Source organism: Sebastes fasciatus, chromosome 1 (genome assembly GCF_043250625.1).
Source record: "Sebastes fasciatus isolate fSebFas1 chromosome 1, fSebFas1.pri, whole genome shotgun sequence".
NCBI lineage: Eukaryota > Metazoa > Chordata > Actinopteri > Perciformes > Sebastidae > Sebastes > Sebastes fasciatus.
This window is the reverse complement of record NC_133795.1, coordinates 25,546,612-25,562,664: the sequence shown is the minus strand read 5'-3', so window position 1 is coordinate 25,562,664 and position 16,053 is coordinate 25,546,612. Positions and strand designations below refer to the sequence as shown.

At 40.0% G+C, this 16,053-nt stretch overlaps 1 protein-coding gene and 1 long non-coding RNA gene across 3 annotated transcripts in view; one reads left to right on the top strand and one right to left on the bottom strand.

The window, feature by feature from the left end:
* Positions 1-16,053, bottom strand: part of LOC141770165 (plexin-A2-like) — an 84,416-nt gene that overhangs the window by 43,150 nt on the left and 25,213 nt on the right. Inside the window, exons 4-7 of the mRNA XM_074639825.1 lie at positions 8,596-8,696; positions 5,192-5,315; positions 3,329-3,482; positions 2,771-2,867 (exon numbers count right to left, since the gene is read on the bottom strand). Coding sequence (XP_074495926.1) covers positions 2,771-2,867; positions 3,329-3,482; positions 5,192-5,315; positions 8,596-8,696 — 476 coding nt within the window. The remainder of the gene's footprint in view (positions 1-2,770; positions 2,868-3,328; positions 3,483-5,191; positions 5,316-8,595; positions 8,697-16,053) is intronic.
* Positions 1-16,053, top strand: part of LOC141770188 (uncharacterized) — a 127,210-nt gene that overhangs the window by 87,039 nt on the left and 24,118 nt on the right. The gene's annotated exons all lie outside the window — the stretch shown is intronic.

Genomic DNA, 16,053 nt, shown 5'->3' with positions numbered 1-16,053 from the left:
AGAGGACAGAGACGGGCGATGCACAGCTGTTGATGTACCAAACAGAGCAGTTGGAGAGCTGGAAATTGAACATGTCCTATTTTCCTGTGGGGGGGCAACGCAGGCTTTGCTGTGTATAATAGAGGTGTACCACTGTGCAGAAAACAGATCCATGCACGATCAAAGTATGTTCTCCTTTCTTTGGTCATGCAATAAGATGAAAACATGAGGAAAACCTTGCAGCACTCCAATATTGTGGCTCATAGTGAGCTACAAATGCCAATAAATGTAGTGCAGTACCATTAAATTTTGATATTAATTAGCTGCCCAGGGCCAGTACGGACATAAAACGTGTGTGAGTGTGTGTGTGTGTGTGTGTGTGTGTGTGTGTGTGAGAGAGACATTTTTTTTGGGGGGAGGGGGGGGGGGGGTTGGGTATTAATAGAACTGGACTGGCAGGGAGCTGCAAACACTGGATAATTAATTATGGAGGGTGATGTGATGCTGAGGTGATGGTTGTAGTGGGGGGAGTTGGAGGAAGAGGTACAGGGTTAGGAGTGTGTTTGGTTTGAAATATTAATCACAGGAGTTCACAGGGTCACCCCGCAGCTAATGGAGGCCGTATTGGTGCGGAGCGGATGTGATGAGCTTCCGACTGTTTCTCTCTAATGGCTTAATACGGTTATATTAGGGCATTCATGTCGCAGTCAGAGAGCGTTTTGAATAGGTGGGGAGTGTATCCACTGTGGGCTAATTTCCAGGGTTGGGCTATGAATACACCATCAATCAAATGTTCCCTCCTAGGGCGAACTTATTGTATATCCCTGAATCCAGCTTTTGTGCGCTTATGGTTCAATGTAATTCACGGCACAGTTAAAGGTTAGTGAAGTGTGCATGAGACGCTGTCAGTTCAGATCTCAGTAACACCTCAAACAAGATAGGAAATATTACTTCCCCTCTCTTAACTATTCCTGCACCACTCACAGATTGTGGACAAAAAAGTAAAAAATTTAATGATGAAGGTATTTGAAGCAACTAATTCAACATTGTATGATTTGACCTTTCTGGAGCTTTGTTAAGCTGTGAGAACTTTTAAAGTTGCTGATTCGCAGACATCTTTTAAAGCTGCTAATTGGCATTGATCCTAATTAGATCCACCTTTTGTAGCGGTGTTTGTAATTGCTATTCAGATAGAAACACTCCTGTCATAGATTTTACTGTTACGATAAATACAGTTGACATTAGTATAATGGCTCAAAGTAAGAGCCGCTTCCCTGCCCAGTCAGGAAGCTCATATTGGCAAAACAAAACAGACGAGCATTTAAATAAAGTCCTCTTTAATTTACATTATTTTTATCTACCCTCAAGGCACCAGAGCAAGGCTGAAAGTCTAAAATGCCCCAACACAAACATTTCTCTGGCGGGGCCACTCGGGACTAAGTCAAGTCAGAACGAAGTCGACTGCTTATCTATTCAGCGGTCCTCGGGGACTGCTGGCCTACAGCAAAGCAAACTAAGTTGTACCAGTAGCTGCTCAGTTATGAACACTGAGGGTCTAATATGTAGTTTCCAGGTGTGAATATGTATAAGGTACTGTATAAAAAGAGCCTATATGCCTTGGGTGATTCAAAAACAAAGATCATCGTTTTGTTTTTTTAGGGCTGTCAAAGTTAACGCGGTAATAACGCGTTAACGCAAATTAATTTTAACGCCACTAATTTCTTTAACACATTAATGCAACTTGTAACGGGATCATTTTTAAAGCTAGAGTGAAGATAACATGAAACTAGAAAAAAACTAAGGAATCCATTGGCACCAACCATGTCACACTAGCTTGTCGGGACGCTCCAAACTTTTCAAAGGGGTCCCTTGACCTCTGACGTCAAGATATCTGAATGAAAATAAGTTCTATGGGTACCCACGAGTTTCTGGCTGCGCTGCCGTTGTCAAGGTTGAAAGGAGTAATAAAGTTCGCCATCTTGTCTTCGTGTTGTTCATATGAATATAGGCGCAACTCATCCCGTTCCGCACAACGTGATTGGTTGATGCCTATAATCGCAAAGCGAAAGCTAAGAACATATATTGCCAAGAAATGAAAGTCAATTGTTCGTTCCATTACAACATCAGCACCAAGCAGAAGAGCTAAGCTTCCGCCATTTTGGACTGAAAGCACCTACCAGACACCGGTAAAACGTCCGCCTAAAAAGTGCCATACAAAAGTAAAACAAAATCATTTCCATTCTATTGTCATATTCTACGGAAATGACCTGTGTTGAACAATAAAATATTATAAATATAATAAGCGTTTTCAGTCCAAAATAGCGACAGTGGCTGTTGTCAAAAAAGCACCGGAGTTTCGTCTCTTTGCTTCTTTAGTGAAAGCTCAGAAAAATTGTCCTCGTTCCAAAAAAAAATAATGTTGCTTTTTCGCCACGTGATGTTCGCCCTCTGTGTGCAAAATAATCACACGAAAAAAACGCCCGACAGTATGTAAAAGCCTTCACTGACAGAGAAACTGTAGTTATTTGTATTTAACGCTGTAAGCAACGAGTCCACAAACTGCCAGTTTTAAGCAAAGTCAAAGCAAACAGGCCATGGCAAAATGCATCATGTTGATTTAAATGAAAGCTGACAGTTAAATTGCACTCAGAGGTTATCTAACAGCCCAATCTTAAGTGGAGTTGCGAGCATCAGTACATCATTGCCCTAAATTAAGTCATGCTCTTCCATCTATTGAACAAATCAAATGTGGGGGGGAGGAAGGAGTGGCGGCAGCGGCAGCTGGACTCACGTTTGATGGGTGCTGCAGTTGTAGAACTTCACCTCTGTGCTGGCGACCATTTGACCCGTCTCCTTTGAGTTCAGACGAAGCTCTACACCAGCCCAGTCTGAGAGAGAGAGAGAGCATAATGAGTGAAAGGACGTAGAGAGGGAATTAAAAACATGGGAGAGAGTAAAAAGAGAGAGAGAGTGAGAGATGAAAAGGACGGGTGAAAGAACGAAAACAATGAGCGAAAAGAGGAGGTCAAAATGAAAAGAAAATGTTAATACTTTTATCACACTTCTGTAAAGAGCCACCTGGCGTCTGCGTCTCTGCAAGGGCATATTGCTGTTGTCGTGAGAAAACCTTCAGTCATAAACTTCAATTGAAGGATTACTGTATGTGCTCTGAGGAAATTCTACTGCTCCTTGGTACTTACCTCACGCTTTGGATAAACAAAAAATGCAAGGTGGTCCTTTTGAAAACAAGGCTGTTTTTTGTGTCTGGAATATTGATATTTTAAGTTTTTCACCAGCCATTGGCATCACAGTCAATTTGTTCATTTTGACACAAGACGTCTGAGCTCACCTTGTCCTTCTGGTATCTGAGGGACCTCTTTCCCAGCTGGGGACAGACACATAACCCTGTTCCCGTTGACGTGACCCTCCACTTGGGCCTGCTGGCCAAATGAACAGGTGATTCCAGCAGAAAGGTCTGGAACATTATTCACCTCCAGCAGAAGCTGAAGAGAATAGGAGAGGGAGAAGATTTAATGTACCGAACTTGAGACTGGCCTGGTGCATTGGTACATGTACCATGATGAATACTGTAACAGTGCTAATATACTGTAACTATAATTTTAATGTATTTCTTTTTTATCACAGTCATAGTACATAGTTCCACATTCTTGGAAATATCCTTTTTAATTTTCTTGCACAGAGAGTTAGGCCTGTTACGATAATCACATTATCAACTTATCGTACGATAATGGACATGACCTTAATAATTTTTACGTTATCAACTTAAAGTGCGATATATGGACATGACCTTAATAATTTTTACGTTATCGACTTTTCGTACGATATGTGGACATGACCGCGATACTTTTTTCGTTATCAACTTATCATACGATATATGGACATGACCTTGATCAGTTTTAGGTTATTAACTTATCGTATGATATGTGGAGACGACCTCGATATTTTTTATTGCACATTTTTGTTAACAGAGCCTCAGAGTCCATTTTAGTCATGGTTTTGGTTGTGTGGTTTTATTTTATGTTTTATTTATTTAGGATGTTTTAATATTGTTTTCACATTTCAATGACTGAAAAGTCTTAAGAATTAAAAGTTCATTGCTTTTCTAAAGAGTGTACTTGCATCATTATGCTATTATATTATCATTATATCAGTGGTATAATATGGTCTTAAAATGACAATTATATTATTTATTGTAATTATTTCTGGGACAATATATCGTCCAACAAATGTAGTTATCGTGACTGGCCTAGAGAGATCTGTCCGTTAAATATGAAGCTGGAGCCAGCAGATGGTTAGCCTAGCTTAGCACTCCCTGTTCCAAAACTAGAAACAGCATTTTGTTGCTTATGGCTCTGTCCAAAGGTAACAAAAATCTGTTTATCAGCACCTCTTAAAACTCAGTAATTACCATATTAAATCTTTGTTTAATCCGTACGAAGGCCAAATTGTGAAAACGATTAAATTGACTCCAAGAAGTTACTGCTCCTGGCCAAGAAATAGTCCGGCACATAACCCCCACCGTAAAACCATAATCTGTTGTTTTTACACTTCTGTTTTTGTATGGATTAAACAAACGAGATATAAATTGTTAATTAGTGAGCTTAAGAGGTGCTGGTAGGCAGGGTTTGTTATGTTTGGACAGAGTCAGGGTAGCTGCTTCTCCTATTTCAAGTCTTTGTGCAAAGCTCAGCTAACCGGCTGCTGGCTCCAGCCGCATGTTTAACAGACAGATACAAGAGTGGTATTAATCATCTAACTCTCGGCAAGAAAGCAAGAAAGTGTATTTCCCAAAATGTCGAACTATTCCCTTAAGATAATCCTCCGCTGCTACTGTACTTTGCTCCTCTGTGCTCTTGGCTACTGTACAAAAACAGTCGAATTAAGCTTTAGGAAATTAATCAACCTTTTGGCAGATGCATCAGAGATGCAGACACAGTAGCTCACTGCAGCTCCCTCCCATCCCACAGTACATGTATTTAAACCAAAATAAATAGAGCTGGTGTCCTACGGGGAGAATCACCCCTCTCTCTTTCTCTCTCTCTCTCTTCACCTCTCACAAAACTAATCTTCTCTACCACGATTATACTTACTGTGCATGTGGCTGCTGTACAAGGCTACTCTCAGTGATTGCTCATAAACATTGTGAGCGGAGTGACAGAGCAGTGATTGGTGGAATGATAAGCAGACTCACAGGGACGCTATGTGCTGATACAGCAATGCTGTCCGGGTGAGCGATAACCTTCACACAGCGGTCAATGTCAGTGGCGAAACGGAAGGTCTCCTCCGCCCTCAGACAGCGATCCCTCCTCGAGCACCTGTGGAACAAGAATGACTCATGATTAAAAATGTATAATGAGTTTATCGATGAATTATGGCAAACGCTCAGATTTTTGGCAATGTTGGCTCTATATATGGCAATGTTGGTATGTATTACCATGAACCTTTTTGCAGACATTCATGGTGCCAAGAGGATGAATCCCACTGACTGACTGGTGATCCCATGCCTTTCCCTTTGGTGCCCCCATGATGTTCACGTTTTTAGTTTTGAACGAAATGTCTCGACAACTATTGGATGGATTGTCATGAAATTTGGTTCATTCTCAGGATGAATTTTAATAATTTTGGTGACTTTTCATCTAGCGCCATCATCAAGTCAAAATTTCAGTTCGTCCAAAACTTTGGTTCCTGACTAAATGCCATAGACTGTATATAAGAAGTAGATGTAGTCACCATGACGTCACCCATTGGTTTGTGGACTGCTATTTTGAAGCCTTGAGTTGGGCATTTTCTTGCCATCGCCATCTTGGTTTTTTGCAACCAGAAGTGACACAAGAGGGTTGAGCTAAGTAAAACTGAACGCTGAATAAGACATTTTTAGGCGACCAAAATGTTATAATTAACTTTCATGAACTGAAAACACACTTTGAAAGGGTTAAAGTTCTAAGACGAAAACACAGACAACTCCCAGACCGGACAACACCGTGGTATCGACCTGTCAATCACAAGGTAGCCACGCCCTGAAGCTTTCCCTGCTTTATGGTCTATTTGACTCTAAATAGGACCATAATTTACTAAATGAACATCATGCTGTATTGAAGAAGACTTGAAACTAGTGATTGAGACCATAAACTCATGTTTACAATGTTTACTGAGGTAATAAATCAAGTGAGAAGTAGGCTCATTTTCTCATAGACTTCTATACAATCAGACTTCTTTGTGCAACCAGAGGAGTCGCCCCCTGCTGGCTATTAGAAAGAATGCAAGTTTAAGGCACTTCAGCATTGGCTTCACTTTTCAGAACCGGAGGTTTCCCACTGGGAAATACCTGCAAAACTATTGGCATTCCCATCAGCCTCAGCTGTAATTTGTGCTAATTAGCAAATGTTAGCATGCTGATGCTAAACCAAGGTGATGAACACGGTAAACATTATACCTGTTAAATATCAGCTTGTTAGCATGGCTGTAGACATTCATTGTTAAATTTGTACATGTAACACAGCATGTAAATAAAGCTAATAGTGAATGCCACGTCTGAATCAAAGCTGAGGTGACATCAGTAGTCATTGATAACTGCTCCATGATTCACATTATTAAATATGGACATGTCTCAGATATCAATTTGAAAGTTATTAATGCTTCTTTTTTTTCTTTTTTTTACTTGACCACAATATAAGATTCTCCATGTTTCCATTATTTTTGATCATGGTCATTTCCTTCACACTGCTGTTGGTCAGATCAGATGCATGGTCTCATCATTCCCTTTACCTTTTTACTGTGCTTTTCTGCAGAGCACATTACACCGAGTGCAACAGTAGAATAAGCTTCAGCTCCTGGATCCCAACAGGCAATTAAAAGTAAGAAGTGAAAGGGTCGGCACCACAGTGCCACCTTAGAATAATCTTGTAAGTAAGAAGTACAAAGTGAAAGTACATTTAAAGTGACGGCAAGGGTTAGAAAGAATTTCTAAAACTTTGAGCAATTTGTCCAGTTTTAGAAAAAGGGGATTTATTGTTGAGATATAGTTTTTAATGTGGTTGTATTAATACAGATTTCTTTGAAAGAGGCATTGTAACAGTTAGGTCTCTGCAGACTCAGATAGTGAAAAGCATTAAAAAGAACAAGAGTCTCTCAGCTGTAGAGTTAAATCGCAGTGGCAAACTCCGAGAGTATTTTGGCTGTACACCATCATCTCTTTCTTTTAAATGTGTAATGCGCACAGCGAGGGAAGATAGTGCTTAATACACTCTCAGATGCTGCTGAGGGGGTGGCACCTCCTGAGAGAGCTCAAAGAGCACCGAGGCCTCTGCTGTAATTACAACACAATATAAAGGCGGAATGGAAACGCGGTGACAGCTGTTGCTGGCTCGGCTCCTTGAGGCGGACCAATGCCACGGGAGTATAGACGGTCACCTCCTGACCGCTCATCAACTGAAGCGCCTCCGGAAAAAAAAAACGGGACACCTTTCATCTCCGACTGTCTTTCATTGGCTTTTATTTTTGCACTCTTTTATTCACCGCGTTTTGTCTGATGGAGCCATTTGTTCCTTTTCCCGTCAGGCTTTGTGAATGTCCGGCTACGCCCCCCCGCCGCACACACACTCTGTCAGATAGGTGCTTTGGTGCACCGTTCCAGGGGTGGGAAAGTGAGCTCCTGAAAGAGGTCTACATGACACTCTGAGAGAGTCATTCAAAAGGCTAGAAAAAAGACCCCAATCAGGATTTAATGGACAGTAAAATAAAGTAGCCTCGTTCTGCGAAGTGAGGGATCATGATTCACTTTGGATTACTTGAGGGAACAGCAGCCTATCTATTCACTGATAAGTGTAAGGCATTAATTTAAATAAACAGCGTAATGGGACTTCCAGACAAAGTCAGCACTCGGGGGAGAAAAAAGGAAAAAACAACTGTTTAATGAGGTAATTTGGATTAAGACAAAACATAATTTTTTCTGTCACTTCACAGCCGATTTGATAACACTGAGAGCCGCAATTTAAATAACGCTGATCATCATCAAGATATTACTCTCTGAGTGCAGACGTCATATGATGAGACGGGGGGTAAATCCCCGGCTGAGGTCAGCTTCAAACACAGCGGCTGGTTCAGAAAACACAGCATGTTTAATCTCCTGAATCCCCTTTGGTCCATATCGAGGTATTATGCAAGGTAACCTGGGGGTCAGATAATTAAGATGGGAGAGATAAGCTTGCACCGCCAGGTCCAAAATGCTCCCCGGGTATGTAGAGGTGCGGTTTGTACACCCGTTGCGACTGACGGGCTAATCCTTCCCTCCGCCATTAACACCAGTCGTCCTCCCGCCTGGCGGAAAATAAAATCTGGTGGGCGCAAGCGCTGTTTAAGAGGGATCACACTGTCCAATAAACCGCTTCCTGGTTTTCCCGTTCACACCGCCAGCTGTTGGTAATGGTGAACTCCAGGGAGGACAATATCTCTGTTATATTAAACTGCACAAATCACATGACGATGTGCTCAGCCTTATTTATAGCTTTCCACGAGCTGTTTGCTAAACAGTAATGTCGTGGTTTTAATCCCCCAGTTGGGATGTGTATATGTGAGCATGGGAGGACATTGACTCACATGTTGTACAGGACACACCAGCCACAGTGGGGGTCACCAGAGCTCAGACACTCAGCACATGTACCGTACTGCTCACACGCCTCCACAGGGACCTGAGCCACCTAAACCAGAGGAAGGACAGGGAGGGTTAATATGTGAAGTAGCACATGTTAAGGAAAGGTACACAGGTCAGTACATTATTAAAGACAGACATAAAAGAGAATAAAAAACTGCATTGGTGTCCCTTTGCTTGTCATTTCAACAGCATTTTGGCTATTTGGCAGCTATAATTGTATGGATTCCAGTGGCACACAGAAAATGAAGCCCAGTTTTGGTCCTTTTGTTGTGCACATTGATCCATATCATACAATCTTTATTTTCATTTTCACACTCACAAACTGTGTAGTCCTCAGTGGAGAAGATACCAACCGGAAGCAGAGGAATAGAGAGCGGGTGTATGACATGCAACAAAGGTCTCTGGCTGGAATCGAACCAGGGACGGTGCAACTACTATATGGCGTCTCAAACCACAAGGACACTGTTCACAAATTCTCCACTAATACATACATAATGAAATAGATCTAGTCAATGGAATTGAATCCAGATTTAGGGTTATTGCAGCTACGTACTGCAGTTACATATAGTTAAATCACCATTGTACAACTAATTACTGTTGTTAAAACCAAAATTACAAACATATATTCAAATCAAGCACAATTATGGCACTGAATCTTATGTTATAGCAAACTTATCAAGGAGTCAAAGGTCTTTAGTTGCACAGCTGAGAACAGGAATCCTTCCTCTGGCCGAGGACAACAGGTTGTGTGAATTGTGCGAATTAGGAGAAGTTGAAAATGAATCACATTTCCTTTTGTGTTGTCCATACTATGATGAGTTAAGAATTTATATTTTAAATTAAATGTTTTTTCAAAATCCAGAAATGTTTTGGTGCTCGGATGATGACAGAATGGATTGGCTATTTCATTTTAATGCTTATAAATTGCCTATGTTTCTTTCTTAAGCTTGGACAAATGTCAGGATGGTCTATTTGTTTAGTATTATTTGTAATATATGTTGCTACTTTGGTTTCTGCCTTTGTCTTTTCTTTATTTTCTAAATAATGGTGTCTTGTAAGCTTGTTTGGGCTGGGCATATTACTCATGCATGACACAATAATGCTAAAATGTAATCAAATCGACCACTTACTTTCCTGCCACATTCAAGCAGCTGTTGTATTTACTATTCCCAGAATGTGTAGCTCATGTTATAAGTAGCCTACATAAAGTGAGACTGAAGTCTTCACTTTGTTTCATAACTAACTTCTAAGCTCTAGTTTTATCAATAAAAAAGAGGCTCAGCTCTGAACCAACTCAAAAACCTATTACTATAATTGGCAACTATTTTGATAATCAATGAATAATTTCAGTCATTTTTCTGGCAAAACTGTTAAATATTTTCTGACTACAGTCATTCAAAAGTGCAGTTTTGCTGCAAATCCCTGTTTTATATAGATGTAACCTGAATATCTTTGTGTTTTGGACTGTTGTTTGGCATTGGATGATGCCACCTAGGGCTCTGGGAAATAGAGCTATTTTCTAGACTTTTATAGACAAAACAATTACTTGGTACTTATTTAAATATTGCCTGCTGTTAGAGGAAAATCTTTTGCGTGCTTCGTCAGACTCGCTTGTCAATTAGGAGAACAAATCACAGGAGTGATATAGAGGACTCTATGCAGCCCACACACATTATCGTGTAAGAAACAGAATTATAGTCACATTACACACAAAGTCTGCCGTCTTAAAGATTGCATTAAATATACTGTACAGGTATATCCTGAAAACAGATCAAATATACATTTAATTCAGAGGACCAACTATACATTATATATGTTTATTACATGGCTTTGTGGAATACTCAATTCTGATTAATCACGTCGTTTTACGGTCTGTTATTTCTTCATAGCAGACCACTGCTATATATATACTGTTACAGACAGTTCTGATTTCAGACTCTGGCGGACCGTTTTTGTGTCAAATTATTGATTTCTTAAGTAAGTAGCCGTGTAATAAATGGGATAATGAACAGCTAGCGGGTCATTGTTGTGAAATAAACCCCTTCAGGGCGTTGAAGACCCTGTCAGGGTTTATTTCACAACCCTGACTGGCTCGCTGTACATTATCCTTTACATATAATATGAAATTCCATCCAAAATCCATCTACGAATAGAGAACTAGATGAAGTAAAACTCACTTTTACTTTGTTTGACCTGCACATGTTTAAATAATACTACTGTGTAGAGGGAGAACTCTAGTTTTATGTAAATGACATTCGCCTGATTAAAATTTCCAACTCATTGTGTGACAAAAGTAAAAAAATGGCTGCTATGGACTGGAAATAAGGCCAACGAAGGCGTGCAACCAAAACATTCTGATGAAATAATAAGCAGGTCTGATGAGGAGAGACCAAAGCCCGGTCTACATTGCAATTTATGGAAGCCTCATCACAGCTCACACTGTGGAATATCTCAGAGGAAAACAACTCTGGTTTTTTTTTTCTGCTTGACACAAATTTGAAACAAGCAGCATTGTGATTCTGCCCACATGAGGATTTATTTATTTTTTTTTCTCAGATATCAGAAAGCACATGAAATCACACCACCACTATTTGAGAAGCATTTCTTGCAGTGATATTCTTACTTAAATTATCTTCTAAACATTTGATAAAGGATGTTCCTGCTCTACTGAAGCAGGACGATTTGTGGACTCCTGCAATAATTACACTGTGAGCACACAGTGTAGGTTTATGGTGCTATTTTTCGCACACAAGCAAAGAGACATAGTCAAACTGACAGACAGACGACTATACACTCTACTGCTGCCACTTCCATGCGGGAATGTCTGGCAAAGCATAAGCTCTCCATTACGGCCTCTGCATACAAATCTCGGGTTAGAGCTGCAGCCTGAGCCCGCTTATTTTATACTTTGTTATTATTCAAGGTCTGGACGTATGATGCAAGCAATTTCCTGATGTAAGCAATCACAAATGAAGAGTGGATTATGGATTAGAGTGTCTCCGGTGCTCCTGATAGCATAAGTGGGTGCTCTCTCAGGTCTGTGTTGGCAAAATGGATTATCTGCTGCTCCCTATGAAATAACTTTCTCCCTTTTTTCCAGCATTTCAGAAACCATTTGGTGCATTCCATTAGCAAAATGATTTTGTAACACAGGAGGGGCCAAGGTTCTAAGTCCGTATCTGACGCAGTGGGAATAATCCATGAATTGTTGTGGACTGCAGCTCGTATAAACTAACAAAGTTGGTCTGTGGCCGTCAGGCAGCGTGACCTTTACAAGGGGAGAGCTATGGATCTTCTGCTTTCTGCTGCCCCGCTAAGAATCAAATGTGAAGCTCTCGCTGCACATCAGAGTTGATGTTTAGTGGAGCTGACCTGAGCGGGAACGCACCGTGTTGAATCCAAATAAGATCAAAAGACATGACCTTAGGTTTTATGTTCACAAGGTCTAAAAAGTATGGCAGCTCTGCATATGAATTAGCATCAGCCTGTCAGTTACTTTGTAAACACATTGGTTTAAAGGTGCTAAATTCAGAGACTCACATGTACTAACATGCATACGCGACCGGATAGAGAAGACAACACAGAGCACAAAGAAGCTCTGATTACAACACAAATAAAGGGGAAGTGACTTCATTCTCTGCTCAGGTAGACATTACTCCTCTATATCTTTACAAAGCACATTATGTTTTGGTATTTTGCCTTCATTGGATAGTGACAGTTTAAGTACAGGTTGGAAACGTGAGGTACAGAGAAGTTTAAAAAATGTAACAAACACCGCTGTTTGTGTCCCGTGCGTTGCGTTTCACTTTCACTTTACAATCAGCTGTTCTTTTGTGTCCCATGTTCACAACGTCACATTTGCACTGTAAAAACAGTAATTTTATCCCAACCATGATGTTTTTTCCTAAACCTAACTAAGTGGTTTTGTTGCCTAAACCTAAGCAAGGGTTTTTGTTTAATTTCCAACATTAAGCACGGGTTTACTATGACTGAAAAAGTGATGCAGAGGGGTCTGATAAAGTGTCCGTATGACGAGTTGGGATTAGAACGTGATGTAAAACACTAAACATGACAAACTATGGCCTAAAAAAAAATTGTATTGAATCAAATTTTCTCTGACAAGGGTAGCATTCAAAATAACATTGACATTTGTATTAATACAAATTACTAGAAATCCAGCCTTTTAGGGGCCTTTAATGAACACCATTTTCCACAACATCTGGACCATCGTAGGTTGAGAAACAGAATGCAGCAAGTCAAGAGACGGTCACTTGTCCAGACTTGGATATAGGCGGACATGGCTGTATGGTTTTTAGACAGCAGAGATTACAGCTGAAAAGTTTTTTAATTACATTAGAATAGAGCGTTGGTGGATTTCATAGACAAAGGAGAAATGACAAAAGTGCCCACGCTGCTGCGCTGGGGAATTTTCAACTGAGATAGATGGAAATTAATTGTTATTTAACTTTGTTTGGATCACTAATTGTTCAACTTCAAATATTTAGTGTTGTAGTAGATGCTCATTTTTCTTAGAAGAATTTGTCAGAGACCGATGAAAGAAATGTTGAATCAGAGACTGCAGTGAGCTACAGAAACAACAGCAGCTGGCCAGGAGGTGACATCAGGACTTGGGCTCTCTATTGGATTTTGAAATACAGTAGTGCAGGTTTTCCTTTAATTATGTCCAGCCCAATGACACCCTATATCACCGTATAATATATCTACTTATAAATGTAATAATAAAGGAGTTGATCTAGATATTTCATGGTGACTTTTATGGTTGAACCTAAATTGAAAGACACTGTTTTTCGTTGAACGGACTATATTGTGGAGATGAGTTTCACTTCAGAGTTTAATGAATATACTATGTGCCTTTCTATTGTCTTTCTACAGTCGTGGATTACTGAATTAAGCCTCCATCCTCAGTTTATGTTCAACGTAGTGTTTATTCCTCATACATCATTCATGATCAGTAGTATTTCTCATCAAGCTTTTGTTTGTCTTGTCTTCTCTGAGATAATTTCTTCAGGAGAAACTGATTATTTAAAGCAAACACAGAAAACCAATGAAAACCCTCCGCCCCCGAGAAGCGACATGTCGTCTGGCTGCTTTTGAATGTTTTTCAGCGCGGTATCATGGCAGGGTCGGATGATCACGTCCACTTTTGCAGCTCTGGAAATTACAAAATCTTTATCTTTTCACACCATCTGGGATGCCCTCACACTAATGCTCGATCTTATCATCTTATCAGGTCGCTGTCGCTTTAACACTTTCATCCGGATTTAGTGGAACTTTACGAATGCTGTCAGATGAGCATGCAGGCTTTTAGACCTCTGCCCTACTGTCATATTATATCCTCAGTCTGGCTCTGGCAAATCCACAGCCATCACGGTCATGGGGTTATCTGATCATATCCAGGATTTTGTTTTATAGGACTCAGCAAGAAAATAAATAAAATAATTTATTCTGATTGTTAATACAGGATTTTATTGTACAGTATTAAAAAAGCAAATAAGTAGTTTAAAAAAATGTATATCTCAAATTTAAACGCATTGAAACTCATGAATAAAGAAAATGTAACTTAAAGGGGACATATCATGAAAACTTCACTTTTTCAGTGCTTGTGCACATACATTTTGGTATCTGGACTGCCTACCAACCGACAAATTGTGAAATAAGTCAACACAGCCAGTTTTGGCTCCCCTTCCTATGTCACATACAGGATCATTAGAAAATTGAGAACTATATCTTTGCAAAGGTGCAACATATTTTTCACGCAAGCCAATCAGAGCAGACTGGGCATTTTCGGGAAGGGGTATTAAAGAGACAGGCACTAAAACAGAGTGTTTCAGACAGAAAGTGAATAATGAAGGTATATTCAGACAAGTTGAGAAAAATAATGTGTTTTTCGAACATTAATGCATGTAAACTTGTTCTCGTAGAAACCCCAAATACAAGTATGAAGCTGAAAATGAGCATGATATGTCCCCTTTAACGCTAATTGTGATAACATATTACCTTTAAAACAGACTGGATCATGTATAACGCAGATTACCGTTTAATTTAAATTCCTCATCATGTGGATGATGGATGCATGACTGTCGTTCTGCTTTGATTTACTGCACAAGCTCTAAAAACTACAGATATGTGACATGTTAGAAATGAATTCATCACGACACCCCTCCCAAGAGCTCATCAAAACTAGTTAGCAAGCAAGCAGATAAGTTGAAACAGATGACTAAAAGTGACGATAAATGGTTGTAATGTCCACTGTCTGTAGTACAATGTACTGTAGACTTGACTGAATCTAATTAATAACATCCAGTTTAAAATCCATTCAAATGAGCACATTTGGAACATGATGGTTGGTGTTGGTTGGTTGGTAAACGGGTGCATGTCATCTGAAAAAGCTGTAAAAAAAGGTTGGGAACCCACTGCTACAGTCAACCCCATATAGACCCGCCGAGGTGTAAATATTACACGCGTGTATGAAGGTGCAGTACCAGCAGGGGGCAGCAAAACCACTCACTTAGGTTTATGAAAAACATCATGGTTGGGCTTAAAGTAAGTACGTAAACTACATAAAATACATACGGGAACAACGTAACAAAAGTACGGAAAACACAAACATCTGTAAAACACACATCACAGACGTCATTAACGTAACTTACAAAACAAAACACCAGTCTCGAACACCGGTCTCCTGGTTGACAGTCCTGTGTTTGTTGTCTCAAACGTCACTAACGTAACTACGTAATTTTGTAACTAACTACACACTGCAGATTTCATAAAAATGATTTCTTTAAAAGTAGAAAACTGGTCATAGTGAGGTCTGTGGAGTTGTTACTGAAATGACACGTAGATTTTGAATTTTTCAATTATCATTCAAAAATATTCCATTGTATTGGTTTGGCAGCACAACCCGATCTCACAGGAAGGCGTATAATTGACACAATATTACAAGGATGTTGCGTGTGTCATGAGGGCGCATTTTAGGTTTTTCGCATGTCATTTTTACGCCACGCAACAAAACCACTTAGTTAGGTTTAGGAAAAATGTGATGATTGGGTTTAAAATAAGTACGGAAACTAAAATACATACAGAACCAGTGTAATATGAGTTTGGAAAACACGTCACAAACATCACTAACGCAAACAAAACAAAAAAACGGTCTCCTGGTTGACAGTCCTGCGTTTGTTGCACCCATCCACCTCCCCTCCCACCCACCATATGCAGTCTTTCTCACTTCTTATTCTACATCACTAGCTCTGAGTGTGACATTTTCACGCGGATGCATTTACATTGCAGTAACTACAGACTACATGGCGTGAAAATGACACGCCTATAACAAAAACGGCGTTCTTATTGCACGCTTTTGCGTTGCGCATTATTGTGTCATTCCC